Source organism: Acomys russatus, chromosome X (assembly GCF_903995435.1).
Source record: "Acomys russatus chromosome X, mAcoRus1.1, whole genome shotgun sequence".
Classification (NCBI taxonomy): domain Eukaryota; kingdom Metazoa; phylum Chordata; class Mammalia; order Rodentia; family Muridae; genus Acomys; species Acomys russatus.
The window spans coordinates 19751430-19776015 of NC_067169.1; the positions used below are offsets into that span (position 1 = coordinate 19751430).

At 38.1% G+C, this 24586-nt stretch overlaps 1 protein-coding gene across 3 annotated transcripts in view; it reads right to left on the reverse strand.

Moving 5' to 3' along the window:
* The window catches only part of Shroom4 (shroom family member 4), a 207472-nt gene that overhangs the window by 77176 nt on the left and 105710 nt on the right, over nt 1–24586 (reverse strand). For all 3 annotated transcript variants that reach the window (XM_051142252.1, XM_051142251.1, XM_051142250.1), the window contains exon 2: nt 23076–23227. In XM_051142252.1, coding sequence (XP_050998209.1) covers nt 23076–23227 — 152 coding nt within the window. The remainder of the gene's footprint in view (nt 1–23075; nt 23228–24586) is intronic.

Below are 24586 nucleotides of genomic sequence, written 5' to 3' on the forward strand. Positions count from 1 at the left end.
CGTGTGTGTGTGTGTGTGTGTGTGTGTATGTGTGTGTGTGTGTGTGTTTGTGTGTATGAGCGCACGCGCATGGGCGCACGTATGCTGGGGAGACTTATGCACCAACCAAGGACCATGCATGGTGAGGAACTAGACCCCCTGCTCAGATGTAGTAGATAGGCAGCTCAGTCTCCTATAGGTCCCATAAAAAGCTGAGTATGAGCTACTTCTGACATGGACTCTGGTGCCTATTTGTTGATCACTCTCTCCTGGCAAGACGGCCTTGCCAGGCCACAGAGGAAGAAGATACAGGCAGTCTAGATGAGGCTTGATAGGCTGGAGTTAGATGATAGAGGAGGAGGGCTCCCCCTTTCTGAGGACTAGGGGAGGGAGGGAGGAGGATGAGGGTAAGGGAAGAGACAAAGGAGGGGGTTACAATGAGGATGTAAAGTCGACAAATTAAACATTAAAAAATAAAACAAGAACAATAACAAAATGCTGTTACGATAGTTGAATAAGTTAAATAAGCTACCTAAGAAGTCTGCACTTGAAATAGTGATTGTTGCTGGGTGTGGTGGCTCACACGTTTAATCCTAGCACTCGGGAGGCAGAGGCAGGCTGATCTCTTTGAGTTCGAGGCCAGCCTGGTCTACAAAGTGAGTCCAGGACAGCAAGGGCTACACAGAGAAACCCTGTCTCGAAAAATCTAAAAACAAACAAACAAGCAAACAAAAAAACCCACCAAAATGAAATAATGATTGTTAACATCTTTGTAAAAATGGAGAATTATTTCTAGATTTTAATGCCTTTGGTTGCTAATATAACTCAAGTTCTCCATTAGTTCAAATTCCATAAGAACAGTTACTTTCCTAGGCTATGAGTCATAGATAACTGCATTAAGAGAAATAGAATGCAAAGGCGAAACAGATCAACCCACAGTTATATAGTTCTTAGAGGTTTCTCTGCCCATCTATGAAGAATAGTTAGAGAAAAGATTGTAATAAGTAAAGAAACAGTAGGATTTGATCATATCATTCACCAACAAAATCTAATTGAGATTTATAAAAAATATTATGTAACAAAGGAATGCAGATTGTTTTCAAGTGCTCATGAGATATATACTGCAATAAATTATATCTTTTTCCATTAGATAAATCAACAATTTTGAAATAATTTGTTTTTTAATATATTTTATTAATTTATTCATATTACATCTCAATTGTTATCCCATCCCTTGTATCCTCCATTCCTCTCTCCCCCCCAAATCATACATAAATATGTCTTCCTTCCACAATGAAATTAAACTATAAATTAGCAATAAAAAACAGCTAGAAACTAAACAATGTATCATAAGAAATGAGTCCAAAGTAGCACTTTCTCAAGCAATCACATATTATATTAACTAAATGAAAATAATAATAAAGCAGATTAAAATTTGTGAGGCACAGTTGAAGTAATACCTTCAGGAAATTTATTGTCATGAATTACTCTGTTATGAACAAAGAAAGAAAGAAAGAAAGAAAGAAAGAAAGAAAGAAAGAAAGAAAGAAAGAAAGAAAGGGCTAAACTAATTTGAGCAGAAGGGTGAAAACAAAACAAAATATAAGACCAACAAAGTCAATGAAACTGAAACCAAAAATTACAGTAGCCAAAAAGGAAGAGAATTGTGAATTTGAGGCCAACCTGGGCTATGTAGCAAGTTTCAGTCCACCTTGTACTATATATTAAGACTCTGTCTAAAAAGAAAATCAAAATCAGAGAGAATGAATGCGAATTACCTACTTACAGAGGATGTGTTTAAAAATCTCAAGAGATCTAAAATAAATAAAAGAAACTCAGAGAACTAATAAATTTAGCAGGTTCAAGTACTCAGACTCAATATTTAAAGAGTAATCATATTTTGAGCACTAACATCAGATATGTAGAAACAAATTTAAAATTTATTTATTTTTGTTGGCAAAAGTACAATACTTAGGTATAAATCTAACAGCAATGTACAGGATGTGCATGCTGAAACCTACAAACCATTGACGAAAAAAGTCAACACAGGTCAAAGTAAACGGAGAGACACTGGGCTCCTGGATCAGAAATTTCAGTGTAATAAAAAATGCAATTCTCCTCAAAGTTCTGTACATGTTTAAAGAAATCTGTACTGAAATTGCATCAGTAGTTTTGTAGAGTCCCTCTTTCAGATTTTAAGAATTATATTTCAGTGGTCAAGGCTGAGTGGTATTGGAGATTTATACGCTCTTCCGCAAACAGAACTGACAGAAACACCACAAATAGACACCCTAAGACACACCAAACTTATTTCCAAAAGAAAGTTGCAAGATCAATTCAATAGGGACTGGAAAGATGGCTCTTGTTGTGCTTCCAGAGGACCTAAGTTCAGCTTCAAGTAACATCAGATAGCTCCCAGCTGCCTATACAACTGCAGCCCCAGGGTATCCCTCTTCAGGCCTCCATAGGTATCTGTATGGGTATAGTGTGTGCATATGTGTATGCACAAACACACACACTAATGATGATGATGATGTCGTCAATGATGACAATGACAATGAGGACAGTAAAATCTTAAAACAAAGCCATCCAATGGAGGAAAGGTACTCTTTTCAGGAAACAGTGCTACAACAATTGTACAACTATACATCTAGAAACAAATCCCAGGATGCATAATTAAACAAACACACACACACACACACACACACACACACACACACACATTCTAAATGGATCAAAGATTATATGGAAGTGTGAAAATATAAACTTTTAGAAAAATAAGATAAAAGTCTTTAGACTTGAAACCAAATCATCACAATTCCTTTAATGAATCTTGGATTGATAAACTTGGATTTTACATTACATAATTCATTATTTGACTAATATTTACTATGGACTATGATGTGTTAGGTGCTGGAATTTTAAAGACGATGAAAGTGCATTTCCTGCCTTCCAGGAGCTTACAATTTGGCAGGGCAGAAGGATGCTCAAAATGCTGGTTATACAATAAGAACACAAAAGAGAATCATTTTGTGTCTGTAGGAATGAAGGCTGGTGGACCATTAACATAGTAGGGATTTTACTCATCAAAGGGAGAATGGGAGACTATTCTAAGCAGACAGAATAGCATCTGCAATAGCAGAATCCTGAGAGGACACAGCTCTGGGTACATGGTTAAGATGCTGAAAGAAGCTCGCAGAATGAGACTGAAAAGGAAACATATTAATAGGATTTGTCATTGATGTGATAGAGAGGAAGTAAGTAGCTGAGAGAAGAGACAAACGGAAATGCTTCATGACATCCTACTTTAAAACACCACTGGATACGATCAAGACCATGAGAGGAAGAGATGAGGGACACATCAGAATATCCTGTATTTGAAGGTTCTATGTAAAAATATGGTAAGAAAACTGGAACTATATCGTTGGTATTCAGAAAAGAATTTTGCTAGAGATGTAAATTCAAGATGCTAGTGAATTATGTTTTACACTCAAAGAACAAATAGTAAGATAACATATTCTCTTTATGTCTGTCTGTCTGTCTGTCTGTCTGCCTCCCCCTTTCTCTCTCCTCTCTCCCTCTCTCCATGACAAAACATCTGATAAATTGATATAGAAAAGTCCAAAGTTCTTTTCTGACTGCTCGCCAGTTTGTCTTCACGAAAGTAGTTTCTTCAATGTATCAACATTTAGAGAACTCTGGCTTAAATAAGAAGAGATGAAAAGACTATAGTTAATTCATTTCTCTGCCATTGCTGCCAACTCCCTTCTCTTCTGTCTCAGTAAGACTTCCCTGGGGAGGAAATAATTTGCTGAAGTCAGTAAAGAAAATTCCATAGCTTTCCTTTGTGCATTATCACTGGCTTCAGAAAGTGACTTAAAAGTCCTCTAGAAGATCTGGGTAAAATCTCTCCTGCTACAAATGGTGCAATTTCTTCTGTTCTTTAACAGAAAAGGAAGACAAAAATCTCTTGTATGTATCACTAATTGTAATTGTGCTTCTGGTATGGATTTCAAGGAAAAGATTTGTCAAGAATAAAGTGGCTGGTGGGAGGCCTTACAGTTGATGAGGAAAAATGGGTGGATAGAGGAAGCCATCAGAATCAATTCCTGGCATTCTAAAGGGGCAGAGCTTTTTTTTTTTTCTTCTTCTAGAGAATATTTTCAGTACTTAAAAGCAGCTCATAAATCACTTCTTCCTGTCTTACAAAACAAATATATAAAGAACAAATTGGGCAGGGTGGTGCAACTCTGGAATCCTAGCACTCAGATAACAAAAGAGCAAAAGAAGACTGTGAGTTTAAGACGAGCCTAGACTACATCGTGAGACCACTTCTTAAAGGAAGCATCACAAACGCAAAGCCAAAATTCCAACCTAATGCATTTTCTAGGTTTTTGCTTTGTGTTTGTTAAACCATTTGAGCAAGTGTCTAACTTTTCTAAGGATCAAAAACATTATTTCTTCAGGCTGAATACTCTTGATTCATTTACAAAGCTTTCATTTGAATGGCTTTTCTATCCATTCATAATTTTATAGTGCTTTCATGATTGCTCACCAAGTTTTCTGCACCCATCTTTATAGTTGTGATAAAACTATAAACTCTCTGATAAAAAACTGACTGTTCTTCAAAACATTCTGTTCTGTGCAAGGGATATGAGCCTCTGGGAAAATAAAACATTTCAGAAGGAAAAAAATGTGTTGGGCACTGTTGTTAAAGGAAGCAAGCTCGTCTGGGATTTTAATTAAGTCCAGTTATTGTATCTAAATTAAAGTGGAGTCTCCTAACTGTAGCTTTAAAAGCTCCAAAGTGGAAGGAAGAGAAGACATGCAAAAGAGAAAAGGCTGAAAACATCTCTTGTTTAAGGAAAGAGAGAAAATCTAATTTTTTATACTTAGTGCTGTCACTTCCTTAGTGAAGTAATTTTTTTTCTAGAAATGCTGTCTAGTGGGGGTAGACAAAAATAACACAAGGAGGAAATTTGAGAGCAAGTCAGACATGTAAATTTGGACTTTCCCATTGTTTCGGACCAACAGCCAAGGCTAGGGGAAGAGCTAGCTTATCAGCTGTAGCCAACATAGTGTGAAGGACAGTTAACCACTAAGAGAGGCACACTCGGGTATATGGGATATTGAACACATTCCAAGAATGAAAATATGCTACCAGGAGAGCACTGTCATTTTATTTTAATTTAGATTTGTGACAAACTGATACAAACAAGGTGAAAGACCTCCGTTCCTAATAGCATTTATAGAAATAGATACATACACATATATGCAGGTAACAGCAGTTAGTAAAAAAAAGAGGCCATGTATTTGAAAGAGAGCAAGGAGGGATATTGGGAGGATTTGAGGGGTAAGAAAGGAAAGGGGGAAATGATATAAGTACATTATAATCTCAAAAAATAAAAGAAATATTTTTAAATAACTCTGAGATTGATTGTAGATACTGGTTAATGTTAACCTAAGCTGCTTTTAATACCAATATCTGTGGTTTTTTTAAAAGAGGAAAGCATAACTTTCTGTCTTCTCATTGTGATAAAGCAAACAGAAATGTTGGCTTATATGAGGTAATGAGCTGGAAAAAATAGAGGTGAAAGAGCTAATACATTTTAAAATGCTGGATCTGAATTCTTTGGTGTCATCCTCAGAAGAAGTTGTTGAAAAAGAAATCAGAAGGGGACTCAGAATGATACCATGTCTAACCTATCAGTTCATTGCCATATTATATTTGTAGTCCTACTCGTTCTTTCCCAGAGTACCATTCATTAACTCCTCATCCTTTTATTGCTTCATTCAATCATCAAATGCTGTCATCCAGGCATTAGAGCAGCATCCTCGAAGCCGATGGCAAATAACTCAGGATTCAAAGTTTGTGGTGCTTTACTTGTCTCGGACTAATTTTTCCAGTTTGGTGGAGTTCTCCCTTTCAATCTACTGGATTCTTATTATACATTCTATCATCTTCCTATCAATGGGAATTCTTTCTATGTATGCCTGTGGTCAAGTGTGAGTCATTCAACAGAAGGAAAACAAACAAAATGATCAACCTGTTTTTTTTTTTTTTCTTTCCTCTGACACAATCAGCCAAATTAGTGTAGGAAAAAGCTATTAGGTCACATCCAGTCTACCCCTCTGGGAACAGAGCAAAACCACTCCTTCTATTATGCTACATTCTTTTCAATGACATTGTCCTGTCTAATTGTTAATAATTAAAATGACTCAGTTGCAGAGTTCCAGTATTTCTTTCCAAAGTTTAGCCCAAAATACAGTCTTTTTTTTTTTTTTTTTTTGCTGTTTCTCTGATAGTTAGCCTAAACAACCTTTGTCGCTAGCTATGATCTGACTCACCTTGATCTCATGCCATGCAGTCCCTAGCAGTTGCTGAATTTCAATCATTCAAATGCAACTATAAGCCTATTATCCATGCTCACCTCTCTCTCCTCTCCACTGTGGTTGTTAAACTACTCTCAGAGGAAGCTGTAACTCAGTACAAGTGCTGGGTATCAGTATTTCCTACTCCCTACAGAAAAGCACCAACTGATTCCTTGGAGGTCCTGAGTTAGACTTTCCACATGTCTACCTTTCGCAGGGAAAAGGTAAGGACTAGAGACCCCCCAGATTATATCCGAACTACCTCTTGTCATCTCCACTATTTTTGCTCCTTGGCAGAACAGGTGCATGTCCTTAGAGATCTTTTCCAAACATGTGTCCTGAAGGAGCACAGCAGTTTTTTTTTTCATAGGATACCTTTAAAAGATTCTGTAGATTCTATGTGCATGCAGAATTTGTGGGTTCAGTCATCCACTCTAACAGTCAACAATGGCTAGAAACCATCAGTACCACATCTTGGACAAGCTACTATAGAAAGTACTATATGACTTTGGTAGGCTACTTTTTCTCAGGGAACTTACAGTCTAATAGATGACAGAAGTCGATTCCTCTCAGCAGTTTGCCTCTGCCACTTTCTACTTCCCGAAGGATCGTTGAGCTGGGATGTAGTTCAGTGGTACAGTGTCCACTAATGATGGACTATGCCTAACACCCCCTATATCACAAAAATTGTCTACATGTACAATTCCTTGCCTTCAATGGCCTCTTTTTGTTGGAGAGGGTGCTAGGGATGGAGTTGGGAGTTTTGTAGATATTAGGAAAGTGCTATACCACTAAGCTATATACCCAGCCCATTCATATTTACTTGACACTGAACCCTTATTACTAATGGGTTAATGAAAGCTTTTCTGCCAAAGCCAACTAATAACCTCTGAACTTGCCACTCAAGAGCATATTTTCAGTATTCATCTAACTTGATGGAACTATTTGCATGACGCCATTCTCTTCTACTTTCCTTCCTCTATGTCTGCCTTTTTCTATCATTTAAAGCCTCTTTACTCCCTGCACTCTTGGCTGATGGTATTCTCTCATATTTAATTAAACACTAGAAGCAGTGAATAAAGAAGTCTCTGTTTTGCCCATCACCATGTCACCAATTTACCCTCCTGTCCCTCCTCATGAAGTAGGGAAATTCTCCTTATTTTTACCAAAGCGGGTTTTTTTTTTCTACTTCTATTCTAATATTCCCAGAGACCTTACTGGTATAATTATTTCTTCCTTTGTAAAACACCAGTTTATCTGTTTCTACTAAATTAGTCTCATTAGCAGCTCAATATTTTATGTCTGTGATTGAAAAGAAAACATCTCTCTTTAGCAAATGAGTACTTTTGATAATTGGCAAAACGTTTATATCTTTCTTCCAACTGCCCCTTAAGCTAATACTTCATTTCTTTATCTCCCATTATTTTAGCTGCAAACAATCCATTTAGGCCTCTGACTCCAAATTCCATTGTCGAAGTTGCTAATGACCTCTATGCTGCCAAAATCAATAGTATATTCTCAGAATTTGTGTTTTTACCAATGCTTGACACATCTGAGCTCTCCCACTTTTTGTAAAGCAGTCTCTTGGCTAGAAGTATTGCAGTGAGGCTTCTCTGGCACCTCAGTGGCCACTGCCCAGCTTCCTCTGTCTGCTACCCTTTTTCAACCTACCTAAGGATGTAACTATCTCTAGGATGAGCGATGACGCTTTGTCTTTGCTGTTCATTAGTGATATCATCCAGTCTCAGATCTTCAGTGACCAGAGATAAATCCAAAATCTGGATATTCAATTTGGACCCACTTTCCTGAGCTGAGCTCTAGATACCTCTATCACTTCACATTAGCATATCTAAGTAGATATATCAAATTTAATATGCATAAAATTCAAGCAACTAGTTTGCCATTTCCCCATACTATCTAACTTATTTCCAAACTCTCCAGTTTTTCCTGCCTTAGCAACTGGTACCATCCAGTTATTCAAGCCTAAGCTGAGGGACTTTCAAATCCCTTACCTATTCATTCTCTGCCATAATCCTGTCCAACTCACATTTCACATGTCGGCAAATCTTCTGCAACAAATCTTAAATCCTACAAATTTTCACCATCTCTATGACTGAACTTTAAGCCAACCACCACCATCTCCTATCTGAATCACTGCAGTTCACCTCCTGATAGGTTCTGTTGCTCCCTCTCTCCCTCCTTTCCATACAGTTGCTACAATGATCATTTCTAAGTTGAAAACCAATCTTTCTGCTGTCCTATTCAGAATCCTTTAACAACATTCCCCTCCAATTAGAATACATTTAGAATTCTTACTGGAGCCTATAAGTCCTTATGCAAGTGTACATATTTACCTCTTTAATTTTCAATTCTCTCCATGTTTCATTTACTGGGTTACTAAAGTCCAGTTTCAATTTTGTTGTTGTTTTTAAAGTTTTGGTGACATTACGGCTTTCTCTATCTGAAGGTCTTTATATTCTTCTACCTTGTAATATTCTCATCCTATCTGTAGATTTTCACAGAGCTGCATCTTTCTCGTCATTTAATTTTTCATGTATAGTTGGTAAAGTGCCTAAGATGCAAGCATGAGGACCCAAGTTCAGCTTACTAGGCCCAAAGTAAAGGTCACATGTGGTGTCATGTGATTATAATCCTAGCATGCAGGTAGAAACAAGTGGGTCCCTAAAGCTCTCTGGACAGACCATCTAACCAGTTGGTGAGCTCTGAGTTTAGTGAGAGACCTTAACTCAAAAAATAAGATGGACAGCAACAGTGGAAGGCATCAATTTTAGTCATGTACACGTACGTACATACACACATACACACACACACACACACACACACACACGGAACATCCCTGACCTAAAGTCTCTTCTATCCCTGTTACCTCTAGTACATTTCTACCTTACCTGTTTCTGTGCTCTTACACTTCTTCATTTTCCTTCATAGCACCTATCACTGTAAGTATACATTTGCTTCCCTAAAACTGTTTATACATCTCCATTAGAAGATCAGATACATGTGAGGAAAGATTAGTTTGCTCACTGTCCTCAGTTCCCACCATAGTACTTGGCATACACAGAATATGTGTCTAGTAAGTATCTTTGCATTAATTAATGAAGGGATCTTCTCCTTGTACTTAGCTAATAAATATATCTCACCAGGCATTAAGTATCTAAACCTCTTCCACTTATTTTTTTAAATTTCTTTTTCTGGAAAATCGCATCCATCCCAGTGGCTTCAAGTACCGTCTATTTTAATAATGTCCCATTAATTACTGAGTACAAACTTCTTTCCTCTATCCTAGAACCATAGTTACAATCACTTATTATAATTTCTACTTGGATTTTTCTAGATGGTTCAAACACTACATCTTCAAAATTAAATTCTTTTCCTCCCTTCTTATATAAGAAATATAAACCAGGCAGTAATTGTGCACATCTTTAATCCCAGCACTTGGGAGTCAGAGGCAGGTGGATCTCCATGAGTTCGAGGTCTGCCTTGTATACAGAGATGGTTCCAGGACAGTATGGTTACAGAAAAACCCTGTCTTGGAAAAACCAACACATATACACAACACACGCAATGCTCACCGCTCAGTAAATTCAAGTTTACCTATGTTTGAAGTTCATGACTTATACTCCATCTATCCTGCTACAAAATTTTGGACTTATCTTTGGCGCTTGTATTTTTCCTTTACTGAATCCACAACCTCAACTTTCAAGTATTTGGATACCTAGCAACCTAACACCCCTGATATTCTTGGCTTCTATTTTTCAAAAGAGGGACTCTCATTTTCTTTGCTTGATACATATATGTTCAACTCACTTAATAATACAGTAGGTGCTCAACATGTAATATGCTAGGCACTAAGATGGCCCATGTTAGAGATACAAGAATGATGATCATATAGATTTTGCCCAAATGTTACATGGTAAAACAGACAAGCAAGCATGCTGTCACAGTCCTCCATAGAGGAAACCAAAGTTTTATCTATGTAAGAAACCACTACATTTCAAGGCTGCACTGGCTAGGGAAAGCATGAGAACTGATAAAACGTGGGCCAATTCTGAAGTGTTGAGTAAGAGTAAACAAAGCAAAGCAAAGGAGGGAACAGTTATAATTTTGAGTAGAAAGGGCAGGAGGTGAAAATGCAAAGAGAGATGAAAAACGATGTTAGAGTCGGAGAGGTACAAGCAGTTGAAAGCAAGCTTTTGCACAGAGGGTGGAGATAAAGAGAATTCCATCTCAGGAGACCTGTTCAATCATATTGAGGAGCATGGATTTCATCCTGAACACAATGGGTCCCCTGGAGTGGTTTTGCTAAGTAATAGGTTCATAAAAGATGACTCTGGCTATAGCTCGGAGACTAAATTCAGGAGGTAAACAGAACTACAAGACTGAAAATAGGTAATCTGCTAGGATGCTGTTGCAATACACACACACACACACACACACACAAAGAAAGAAGAAAGAGGAAAAAATTTCAGTAGATAAAAATGATCAAAGTAGAGAAAACTGGCTTTATTGTGTACTATTTATGCTTATGGAGGCACATAAAACCATGGATTTTGTCAGGGTTTAGAAGTGATATTTAATCAGTTTTTAAATACATTTAAAGGTGAACATAATCAGGTGGGGTGGCACACACCTTTAATCCCAGCAGTCAGGAGGCAGAGGCAGGTGGATCTCTGTGAGTTCAAGGCCAGCTTGGTCTACAAAGTGAGTCTAGGACAACCAAGGCTACACAGAGAAACCCTGTCTCAAAAAAAAAAAAGATGAACATATATTTTCAGAATGGGAGGAATCCGTGAAGGTTTGTAGGATTAGGAAAAAAGAAACAGGGCAACAAAAGATGACAGGTTGACAATAGCTGAACAGGGGAGAATAGGAATTAAAGAAGCATTTCTCAAGTAGAGGACAATAAGAGCCACAGCACAGGTAAAAGAACGTACAAAGGGAATGTTGTACTCTTTTGGATTTCAGGAAGTTAAGACAGAAAAAAAAAGTCAGGTAGATCCAGCTATAGAGGATCATAAATGCTAGGACAGAATACTTGTATTTATTTTTGGAGACAATTGGGGCATATTTGAGAAAGGGAATTACATGACCCAGGCTGGCACAATAGAGATCTCATAACTCATGAGGTTTACCCGAAGAACAATTATTGCTGATTGAAATAAATACTGAGATGTACTTTAGGAAGATTAATTTGGCAGAAGTGCAAAGAATGGGTTGGAGGGCATCCAGATAAGAGGTAATGAGTCTCAGGCAGTAGTAGGAAGAAGGCAAAGAAGATGGATGGTGTGGATATTGTAATCACTGCAGAGGGAGCTCATAAAGGACTTGGTGGATAAAAAAGAAATTGAAGAGATTCTATAGTTGTGAGCTTGACTTATAGAGATGGGAACGATGCCACAGGGATGGGTGGGGCGAGAAGGAGATATCAGGACAGAGGTAATACACATCTTGAAATGGAAATCTGGAGCTCAAGAAGAAGTAAAAGCTGGGGAAAGGATCTGGCAGTCTTTTATATCCATGCAGAAGAGGTATTGGAAGTAGACCATTTCATAAAAGAAGAGTTGGCCAAGGGAGATGGTAAGGCAAAGGATAAGATCCCAAGCTTACTTTAGGTACAGGAAGGGTTTGCTTCTCTCAAGTGCAGGAAGGCTCCGCACAGGAGGTAGCAAATGTGAAAAGCTCTTGAAGCATGAGAAAGCAAGCCAGACTGGTAGGTGGAAACTGTGGCTTTCAGCACTGCTTCATCAGTCTGAGTTGGGTGGTGGTAGGAAAGTCATTCCTCATTGTGGGAATACAGTACGGTAGACTTATGGAAAATAATGACTGCAGGTAGTTCTAACAATGCAGAGCCTTTGCTTGAAGCTTTATTCTAGTGTATGGCCAGCCTTTGTTTTAGCAAAGAAGGGCAGAAAAATTTCTAGGTTGAGGAATAAGATAGAAAAATGCAAAAGTTGGGAGTTGGAGGTCTGTAGCCCAGTGGTATTGAATGCCTGCCATGCACAAAACCCTTCAGTTTTAAAAAACCATTATATGGAGTCTCAAAGTCTTTTTCTGAGAATGATTTATACCAGAGACCAACAAATTTCTTTTGTAAAGGGCCAGGTACTAAATATTTATAAGAGTATAAATAAATAAAATACTTTGTAATCATTTTCTAAAATACAGTATTTGTATTCATTCTTTGAGGATTTCTTATGTGCATACAATGTATTTTGATCCTGTCACTTCCACTGCTCCCTCCAACTCCTCCCAGGTCCGCCCTCCATCCCACCATTCCTTCCTAAACTCTTATGTTCTTTTTTCTATGGCCCACGGAGTTCAATTTTGTACTTGCTCATATTCTTATGAGTATCATCATCCTTGACCTATGCAGGGACACACTCTGAAAGAAAACTGACTCTGCAGTCCCAAGAAGCCATCAACTGTCAATAGCTCCTCAGCTATTGGTAGGGCTTATTAGCCCCTCCCCACGCCATAGTGGAACGCTGACTGACTTGATTCTGTGCAGCAATTGTGCTAGCAAATATACCTGGTACGAGCTCATGAGTGCAGTGGTCCTGTCATATCTAGAAGACACTATTTTGTTCTGGTCGTGCCCAACCTGACTTCTGGCTTACAATCTGTCTGCCCCCTCTTCCATACTGGTTCCTGAGCCTTTGGAATAGGGGTGTGATAATGCATGTCCATTTTTATATTTAAGTTTCACAAACTAAGGTAGAATGAGGATTTTTTTTTTTCTACATCCTGCTATAGGGATGTAGGAAAGACTCAAGTATTTTTTGCACATTATCCTGATATAGTGAAGTTGTTATGAATAACACTACATGATAATAACACAACAATGAATAAATACTATCCTCACCCTTCACGGTTCTTGTAGTCTAGCTGTGAGAAAACTTCTGAATCATATGGGTTATACTTGCTTATGATTTCTTGGTGAAGAAGGCCCCAGGGGCATCTCAAACAATACAGGCTATTACCATTAGCTTTAGTTTACCCTCTATAACTCGCCACTAACCCCACATTGCTGAAGGCATCATACACTTCTGTTTCAGGACACAGAAAATCAGTATTGAACTGACAAGGAAACTCTGTCTGTTGGCTAACTTTCATAGTTCTGGAAGGTGTTTTGTAGGCTTCTGGGAGAGAAAAGATATTATTTTATACAGACCTAGACCCTGCATGCTATAGTAGTAACCTATCAGGTAAGATGTGTGCACTGGTGTCATAGTGGCAAGACTTGTTTTGGGGGGTTGTGGAGTAACTAAGGATTCTTATATTTTTTTGGCCTGCTCCACAGGAGTAAATTCATACCTGATAATATATAGTGAAAACCCATGTCTAGGGAAGTCATAGGCCCTTGAGCAGAACATATTGATGTTGTTTTTCTAAATAGTCTAAGTTTTAAATATTTATATTTATGTCCATAGATTTGTGCTGCTTCTAACCTTGGTCAGAGAAGCTTCTTATTGTATGACTATAGCTAATGTAGAGATTCATTACTGTTGAAAATGCTGAGAAAAAGGGCCTGTGTGTGCTCACCCATAGACAGGATACCTAGATCAACAATGTCTCTGCCCCTAAAGACTAGGACACATTACAAAAGATGGGGCAGAAAGAATGTAAGAGCCAGAGGATGTGGAGATATGTTGTGAAACGCTAGCCTCTGGATATAATATGGCTGTTGCACATACGGACTCATCGCAGCTGTGGATACCAGCACATGAGCAAGCCAGTTAAAAATTCAAGTAATAGAAGGGAGAGGAGCTCTGGAGGCCCCCACCGCAAGCTGAGAGGACCTATTGGCTGTTGATGGCTGCTAGGAGATGGATTGTCACCTTTCTTTAGGGGGTTGGAGGTGTGGCCACTGCTAGGTAGATTGCTCATGCCCTAGTATATAATCTCATACCCATGTACATACAGAAAGCACCAACTGGACTCTGGGTTAAAATAAAGGAAGGAAGAAAATACACAGTCAGGAGGGAGATATGATGGTGGGATCCTGGGCAGGCAGTTGGGAGAAAAAAGTGAGGGGTGGGTGGTTATGATCAAGATACATCATATACATGTATGAGATGTTCAAAGAACAAAAATACAAATATACAATACTCAGTTAGCAGGCCATATTAAACAGGTGCTATGTTAGACTGATTTGCCAAACCCTGGTAGAATCCTGTGGGGAAAATACAGTAGCAGATTCTTTCAATGCATTGGAATACTGACTAGAACTCTTCAGGAACCAGAGAAGGGCTACTTGAATCAACTGAAGGTGTCGGAGAAGGGACCCTAGAAACGGTCACCCCAGGGCTGTGCTTTCAAGCCTGTGAATGCTAATGTAAAAAAAAAAATGGAAATGGCCAGTTCTGGTAAGAAGTAGAAAAATGAAGAATCATAGAGTTGATAATCAGCATGATAGTCTTAGAAAATTCATTGCTCCAGAATAACTAAACAAGGTACAATAGATGAAGTCCAGGTGTGAGCAGAGATGGGGATAAATAGCTCGCTCTTCTTACTGCCCTATGGACAAGGAAGGTCACTGAGAAGTTTTCGGCAGAGGAGAGATATAATTGGATCTTGATTCTGGATTCATCTTTGTACTAATTCCTTGGCAGACAGAGCTGAGACAACTGGGAGAATAAGGAAGTACTTGAGAGAAGCGATTAGGAAGGACTGACTGGACTAGGGTAGTCACATGCTGGGACTGTTGAAAGGGCAACCTGAGCTCTAAGTGACAGACAGCAATGAGTCAAGAATGACTACTGGATTCTTCCCTTGGATGTCTGAGTTGATGATGGTTCTGTCAACTACTACTAGTCGAGGGGAGGGGCATTGTAAGTGGCTGCAGAATGAGTTCAGATTTATACATATTGCATTTGAATTTCCTGTGGTGACTTTTTACTGGTCTTCTGAACATATGAATTTGAATTTTAGGGGAGATCAGAATTAGAATTACACTCATTAACACTGAGGTGGTAGCTGAAACAGCGAGCGAATGGAATAGCTTGGATTACATGAGTAGAGTAAGCAAACTATAAGCCATGTGGTCAGAAGGCGGTAAATAGAATAGGAGGAAATGACATTGGGGCCTTGATAACATAGAAAAACAAGAATGAAGGGAATGGAGTGTGAGAAGCCTGACGGAGAACAGGTTGTTACTACAGAGTTAAATGTAGTTTTGCTCTAGTGATTCTGGAGGATTGAGCCCTGATGCCTCAAGGTAGTGTTCCTCAAACCATTGGCTTTTTCATTTGGAAATGTTACTAAAATTGATAACTGGAATAGCTCCTAATACTCAGGAGTTTTGATTCGGTAGACCTAATATGGCTTCCACAAAAATGTATTTGTAATTACTGCCTATGTGATGCTCACTAATGACTACCAGCTCTAAAATATCTATCGTGCAATTAATTTCCCTCTAATGGATATATATGTCTTCTTTTGAACAACTGACATAATAGTCACAAATTATATTCTGTGTTCAGTGACTGTGGAACCCTGGACAACAAAGACTGTAGGGGTCAGGGGTCAATAACAGCAGTGACTATAAATATGTTCTTTATGATTAAATTTGTAGACTCAATCAAAAACCTGACATTCAGTAAATAATTGCTAACTTAAATGCTTGCCAGAGCTAAGGATGGTGCTGCATGCCTGTAATTCCAGGATCTTGGAGGTTGAGGAAGGATGATTATGAGTTCAAGACCACCCTGGATAAGGCTTTGTTTCAAAAAGTGGGGTAAGAGGTTGGCATGGCCCATTGTACAATCAGGACAGTAAGTAATTGTTGATCCAGAAATAATTTTTTCCCTTAAGATTGACTGGCCCTCTCAAAGAACAGTGACATTTCTCAGTATGACATCTTGAATTGGGATAGAAAAGATGCCCATGAATCAGGTTCAGAAGTACAAAACACAAATGGAAACATGATCCGGAGGGCGCCTGACATTTATAAGGAAGATGGAATGATAAAGGCTGCTTTGAATTGCAAACGTTAAAGGATATCACATCAGAGTAGAGGAATAACTAACCCCGGGCAAGTGAAAATATTTTTTTATTACATGATTACTTGGTTTTTGTTTGTATTTTTGTTTTTTGTTTTTGTTTTTTTTTGTTTTTTTTGGGGTTTTTTTTGTTTTTTTGTTTGTTTGTTTGTTTTTTGAGACAGCGTCTCATGCTGCCTAGGCCGTTCTTGACCTCATTATGTACCTAAGGCTGCCCTTGAACTCCTGATCCTCCTGTCTCCACCTCCCAAGTGCCACAAGCACAAGTACTAGGATTACTGGCATATGCCATCACAGCTGGCAAAGCAAAACAGATGAAAAAAACTCAAAACAACAAACAAACAAACAAACAAACAAAAAACCAAATCAATCAACCAAAAAATTGTGTGGTTTTATCCATTAGTTTTCTTTTCTGTCTTCCCCTTCCAGGTTTTATTTTAAAACACACACATTTTTTTTTTAATGCTCCTGGGCACTAAGCCAAGGGCCTTGTGCTAAGTAGGCACTGTCCCACTGAGCTTTTCTTGTTTTGCTTTGCTTTGCTTTGTGGTACCGTGAATGGAAAACTGAACCTGCGGCTTCACATATGCTAGGCAAGTGCTCGACCACTGAGCTGTATCACCAGATATTTAAAAATCACTTTATACAATATCACTGGGCTATTCACATAATCAAAATTATTTGTGCACACTTTTCAGTGGAAGCTTTGTTTTGAAATGTCATCCATGCATGTCCTTCAGGGCACTGCCAAGTGTTTTATGTGTTTAGCTGATACCATGAGTGGGAGCTCTTTCGTTGTACAGTTTCTAACTGGCTATTGCGGTCTAGTGGTATCTTTAAATCAAATTTGTTCTTCTTTGACTTCTCCTTTAAACTGATTCCAACACCTTCCAGTTTACTTATTAGAGTTAAACTAAGTCCAATATATGTTCATTTCTAAGTCTGTTATGAGCCAAGATTTTACCTTTTGTTCAAAAACTATCTTTTGGCACTTGAACTGCTATCATCCTATATTTCTAAATTATATTTCATAGGCTTGCATTTATGGACTTTGCATCTAAACTCAATAATTAGAAGATCCTGTTTGCGAGAAGTTGTATCAAAGTATCAAAGTAATGCTGGCTTCAAAAAGAACCTGAACAATTACGCAACATTTTCAGATTTATAATGTTGTAACAGGGTCTAGGCTATTCCGAAAACTTTGAAGGCATTCACTGATTGAAAGGATGTGAACCTAACGTAATGCTGGAAATTCCAGTTTGATTATTATTGCTGTTTTCAGTGTTTCTGTTGTTTTAGACCCTTTTATTATACAGCATCCCAATAATTTCGACATTTAAACTGAAGTAGATATGCTCACCTCCTCTGTGATTTCACGATTTCCTAAAATATAATTTTTGTAATCTATAGCTAATTCCAGAAGCTATTTCTATGATGTTATTTATCACTGATCATTTAAATTTTATTTATATCTCATCTTTGTTTACTTGATTAAATTTCATAGAGACTTATCTATTTAATCCATCTCCCCAGTCCCCCAAATCAAGCCCTTGGCATAAATATTATATTGGATTCTTAGATATGTAATTGTATCCTTCATTTTTAATAAAATACCTAATATTATAAATTTACTTCTGAAAACTAATCTCAAAGTTGTGACAAGTCATGCTCAAACCTTTATTGTTTTTATTAGTTTGCTATTTCTCTTTGATCTTATATTTGCATATAAATGTGCTCTGATATATTAAAGTTGTTAAATATTTTTGTTTAAATTTGTAAAATTTGTACATTATCATCAGAAACAAAGGCATTGCCACTTCTGCTGCTAAGAATTTGCATATATTTTCTCTGCAGCATAACATGTAATCATTTTTGATGTTTCATGAATACTTGAAAATAAATTACTATGTATAAAATATTTTTAAATGGTATTAATTAGAATGAATGACATGTTTTTCAACTCTTCCAAGTATTTGCATTTTGGTGTTCTTTGTTTTCATACTTAAGTTACATCAAACTCTTCAATACAGACATTTTCATAATTGTTCTTTTTATACTGCTAACATGTTTTTAATATACATTTAAATATTATGATTTTTAGCTAAACACGGTCCCTTAGTCACGAAGTACTAGTCCTAACCAGGGAGCTGGAAACAATCAATAGCTGCCAAGATGGGGCAAGTTCATTTCTTTTTTTCTTTTTTTATATTTATTTATTCATTTATTTATTTATTTATCTATTGGTTTTTCAAGACAGGGTTTCTCTGTGTAGCCTTGGCTGTCCTGGACTCGCTTTGTAGACCAGGCTGGCCTCGAACTCACAGCGATCCGCCTGCCTCTGCCTCCCGAGTGCTGGGATTAAAGGTGTGCGCCACCACTGTCCGGTAAGTTCATTTCTTTACAGGTATGATCCTGGTAGATCAGAAATGGTTCAGTAGATGATGACACAGCCAGGAGTATATAGGCAGTTTTAATTGGATTGACAGTGTATATTTATAATCCATGAAGGTATAAAGTTGGTTGGGTATGGAATTGGGGGTTGGATCTGGGACTAGATAGGGAGAGGAATGAATATGATCAGAAATCAATGCATAAAATTCTTAAATAATTAACAAAATATTCAAAATGGCTAATAAACATGATATCTTTAATACAGTTAAATATTCTACTCATATAAAATAAATCTTTTGAACGTGGCACAGGTTTATGGTTCTTATTTTTTTTCCCAAGTAGAAAGTAACCTGCTAAAATGCCTTTTTTGAAGCATGGATTCATTGGAAAAAGATTAAACTGAATGATGAGAAGCCAGTGGGAAGGCTCTCAAAATGGTACAGGTGAGAAACTATGAGTGATTGAATTAAGACAAAACGAGAGAGGTTTAGAGCAGGTTAGATATGTCAAGCCTTGAAATTACTTGAATTGGAGGAGAGTGAGCCAAGGGGAGGCATGACAATGACATCTTGATTTCTGAGTTAGTTAGCTGTCATTTAAAAGGCAATATAGGGCTGGCCCTGTGGCTCAAAGGTAGGGGGCTTGCATAGCAAGTGCAAAGCCCTGGGTTTGATCCTCAGAAGAGAGGTGTGTGTGTGGATGTGGATGGGGGAACAGCGGGCCGGATTGGGTTTTCTGAATAAGCTATTTTCTGAAGTGTTTCTTTGAATGTTCATCTTTAAAGGACTTAATCAATACCTAAAGGACAGCATTAGTTTTGTCAGTGATTTAGCTAAACAAAATTCCTTTTACTTATGTCTAACACAATCAGATGAACACTTATAAACTATAAGCACATCATACTTCTTTTATGTGCTAATTTATGAACAGATACCTCTTGCATAAACTGGATGGGAAATTGGGATAAATAAGAAGGAACTACCTTCCTACACCATGCCCACAGCAGGCCATAAGGGAAGGGTAAGTTCGCCACAAGAGGGCAGCATCACTTCATAATTTATGCATTGAATACCTTCAGCAATAAAGGTAGAAAAGGTAGGTACTGGGAGCCATAGGGCCTTTCACACCATGAAACCCAAAGGTCCTTGCGATCTCCAAGGTTATAATTATAGCCACTCCTACATGGATAGTTTGTAGTGGCAGACAGTGCTATTATAGAAAGAAGACAGGGTGAGTGGTTCAAACCCCAGCATCTTCATGTTCCTTTGTGAGAGGAAAGGCAAAAACATCTCTGACATTATTCACATACTAAAGTGTGTTTGCCTCTCTACATCCAGCATCTCACCAAGAGCCATGTTTTCTGTTCGAATAGTTGCCATGCCTGATTGGTTTCCCAGCAAAACACACTCTGTAGACTAGGGTCCAATGCACATTACAGTTCTAATGCCTTTACCATCGAACAGTGTTTGGCCACTTCAATTATGGTTCTTTTATACCTCAGAGAAGGGAATGGAACTGAAATTCCCTGATATAATAGTATGTATCTATGGCCAAACCACCTTGATCTTGGAAGGTAAGCAAGTTCAGGTCTGCTTAGAACGTGAAAGGAAAAACCATTATGTAAAAGGTATTTTGTATAAGTTGAGTTATTTAATCCTTACAATAATACTACTATTTAAGGAATCAAAATTTCCCTGTGCTAAAACAAAGGAGTAACATCCAGGAACCTACCAGATACTAAACAAGAATTCTTACCACGTAATCCCTCCATGGAGTTTTACTTAAAATACAAATCATAACCAACCCAAAGTGGAAAAGACTTGACTAGCCTACTCAAGGCCTTGGATTCCATGCCTAGCATCGGAACAGCAGCCTTTCATACAATATGGAATCAGTGATAGCATAGCTGTTATGTTCAAGCCACTACTTACCATGATGCCTATATCTGAAAAGGCATGACTTAATACTAGGTACCAGAAGAGCAGGCAATAAACCAATGGGATGCTATATATTCTGCCTCATGTAACCTAAAATGGCTACCTTTTCTCTTTTAGGAAAAGAATGTTTGGATAAACTGAATGTTACGTGAGATCAATGGAAGAACTGATGGTAGCTCTCCTTCTCGCTTGGTTGCTGCAGTGTCACCAAGATGGGAAGCTTTTGTGCACAATAAGGTGAAATGTTAAGCTTGGAATAGCATCCTGTACTGGAAATGCTATAGCTACATCTAAATATAAATGTCCAAGGGGACAGATCTGGTACAGAAGAGACAGAATCATCCACATACAGATTCAAATTGAAATAGGAGGGGTCAGTGAGATTGTCCATATTATAGTTTCCATATTATGATGACATTAGAAAAGTGGAACTACAGAAAACACAATGTTTAAAGCATGGTCAAGGTAATGGCCAAGTAATAAAGGAGTCTGCTTCAAACATGAGTAAGAAGACCTGGAGAGATGGCTCAGAGGTTAAGGGCACTGGCTGCTCTCCCAGAGGTCCTGAGTTCAATTCCCAGCAACCACATGGTGGCTCACAACCATCTATAATGTGATCTGATGCCCTCTTCTGGCCTGCAGGTGTACATGCAAGCAGAGCACTGTGTATATAATAATAAATAAATATATCTTTAAAAAAAACATGGGCAAAAAAACCTAGAACACAAAGAAGTAAACAGAATATTTTTGAAAGTCAGACTTTCATATAGGAATCTCATAATATGGACCAACTGTATCAAATGTCTTCTATGCATTATATATGATGAAGACTGAAGAAAATCTACTGGCTTTGACAATAAGGCAACATTTTGTGAACTTTAAAGTCATCACATTTGAATTATAGATGCCAAGTTCAGACCACAGAGATCCTGAAGTTAATCGAAGATAGATAGAAAAGTGTATACAGTACAGAAAGATTCTGCTTTTGAGATTAAATATAAACAAAAGGAGGAAAACAGCATTAGCCAGGGTGAGAAATATCATAGGAGGTAATTTACATTTTTATTCTAATAATAATATAGAATAAATAATTTTTACCATATATGATGTAATATAATAATCATTCTTTAATAATAACAATGATGTAAAAACGTGAGCATGTAGATAAGACAAAGGAAACCAGCCAATGAAAAGGAAAAACATGAGCTGTAGCAGCCCAGAATAGAGACGCTATAGGAAAATGAAAGAAATGATCTGGGAATGGAGCTCAAATATGAGAGCACCTCCCTAGCATCAGGAGGCCCCGCTATCCATCCCCAGCAGCACAATAAAAACAAGTGTGTGTTTTCCTAAGTATATAAATACAACATGCTAAGTCCATATTATGTTACTTGAATGCCCATGTTTTCAGAGCTAACCATTTGGTATTGGATAACCAATTGGTGTTGGTGTACTCTACCCTGGGGAAGACTGTTTGGCTCTCAGTAACAAAGAGAAAGAGACCAAGAAATTGAAAGAGTACAAAAGGGCTTCGAGGGAGGAAAAGAAGGGTGAAATTATGTAATTATCTCAAAAACTAAAAAAAAAATTAAAGTAAAAAATTGAAGAGAGGTCATGTGAATAGGCAGGTGCTTTGGCAGGAACACTGGAATGGCTACAGCTAATGGTGTCTCTGCCCTCCATTTTGCTTGTAGAACTCCATTTAGGCAGAATCTATTTGTGATGCTTTACCTTTCTAATTCTACCCAACGTTCTGCTCAGATTTTACCTCCTCTTTTGAATCTAACCCGTGAATCCTATCTAACATGATTTCCTTTTCTCTTTAATTAGCAATTTCCATGTAACAAACAATTCTGTGAAACTCTTTTCTGTTTCTTTCAAAATACAGGTATATTACTGATTCTTTGACACATTGATCCCTCCCCCACCCCCCACCCCACCCCCTGCTAGACTATACATTCCTCAAAGGTAGTATTTCTGTCTTGGAATTTGCCATAGCCTCCAGAAAGCCTATCATGGCTGGCAGTAGGGTTTCTTTACATCTCTGCTGTTATGTGATAGTTGAACAATGACTGTTATGACAGAGGAGATAGGAAAAAAACCTGGGTTACATAGAGCCTTGCAAGTTTTGAGTCATTGAGTCCTCAGAATAGAAAATGAGTCATGAAGAAGCCATTCTAGGAAGGGGTACAGTGAGTGTAAGACAGTGTCAAAATACAAACGGAAGGCCCTTTGCCCATTCTGCTTTAGTTGTCTACACAATTCTCTTCATATGAAAATCTCTCTTCATGATGATAATGATAAGAGATGCCACTTTATTGAGGTGTTATTACCAATCAAGTACTTGCCAATGGCCTCTGCACCTGGACCTTACCTCCTGACAATCAGCTTGAGGATCCTGAAGGAGCCTTTGATAAGAATCAGGGCCTCTTGGCGGGAACCATACAACGGAGTGCCATTGATATTCACCAGCTCATCACCAGTTCGCATCTTCTGGGACAAGGCTGCCTTGCCTCCATCTTCGATCTGTGTTGTAGACAAACAAAACAGAAAGCAGGTGGTGAGGGGACTTCTGCCCCATAATTTTATTTCCTGACTTTTCCCAACGTTGTAGCCACAAGTCGGAGTGGGAAATAGTTCCATTCAGCTCCGAAAAGAGCTGAGGAGTTGAACACAGGCCGTTGGTTACTGAAGGCAGAGCTTGAACAAGCTCTTGAGAAAGGAAGCAACACAGGAATAAGGCAATTCTTCTTTAAAAGAATGAACACTTCATCTGGGAAGATAGCATTTCTAAAAAAAAGAAGATGATGCTAAGAAGAAGGTCCAAAGGTTAGCTAATGTCGACCCATGGCATTACAAAGTGTGCACACAAAATTAGAGCCAGAAGAGCACCCTCAAAAGTTGACAAATCTTTTCCTATCTTTGGACAGGCTTTGAAGTCTGACAAATTTGTGTTTGACCACTTTCTAGCTGTGAGATCCTGAAAAGGTTACTCACCACTATAGAATTAAACTGCCTTACATGTACACTGTAGATAACAACAGCACCCGCCCTACATGACTATGAGATCACCTGTTTGAGAGCTCCAGGTCTTAACTCAAACGACTTCTGATTATTATAACAAGGGGGTGGATACTAAAAGCCTTGATGAGGACTTCCGGATCAAAATTCTGTAATCAGATTTCCCCAATTCTAAGCCTATGAAGTAAGGACAAAGTAGATCTTCTTCTTTTCAACATATTCCTAAAATACGCAATGATCATTTGGCAAAAGCTAGGAATGTGTTTACTAATCCACTACAACCTAAACATTTCCCGTGACCAGGGTCATCTTGGCAAAAAAAGTCTTCAGAGTGAGGGACTCTGAAATCAAAAATAGAAGCAGGAGCCCCTAGGATAGGAAAAGTAAAGCAGAATGCCCCCCTCCAAAGACTCAGGTTTATAGCACATTTGACACATAATATTCTATTTACCACAAAAGTGAATTCCATCTGTTAGACTATTAATTCTATCTAGAGTAATGGGGTCATATCATCCATTAGAAACCTATTCCCCAAGTACTTAATGTATTTTAGTACACACACACACACACACACACACACACACACACACACACACACACACAAACACACTGGTAAAGATACCCAAAATAAAATAAGCACTAACTTCCTAGCCCCAGAAGGGAATTAGTGTCCAAAGATTATATGCCCACTAAAAAGATCAGGTTAAATCCAGCCCACCTACATTAAGTGTTCTGGGGAGTACGGGAAGTAAGAATGATTAAACCATACAATTCTTAGGGGAAGGAAAATGTTTAATGAGATCACTAAGGGCTGCCATTTGTTGCAGCTATGTTTATACTGCTTTCATTATAACCTTCCTCTTA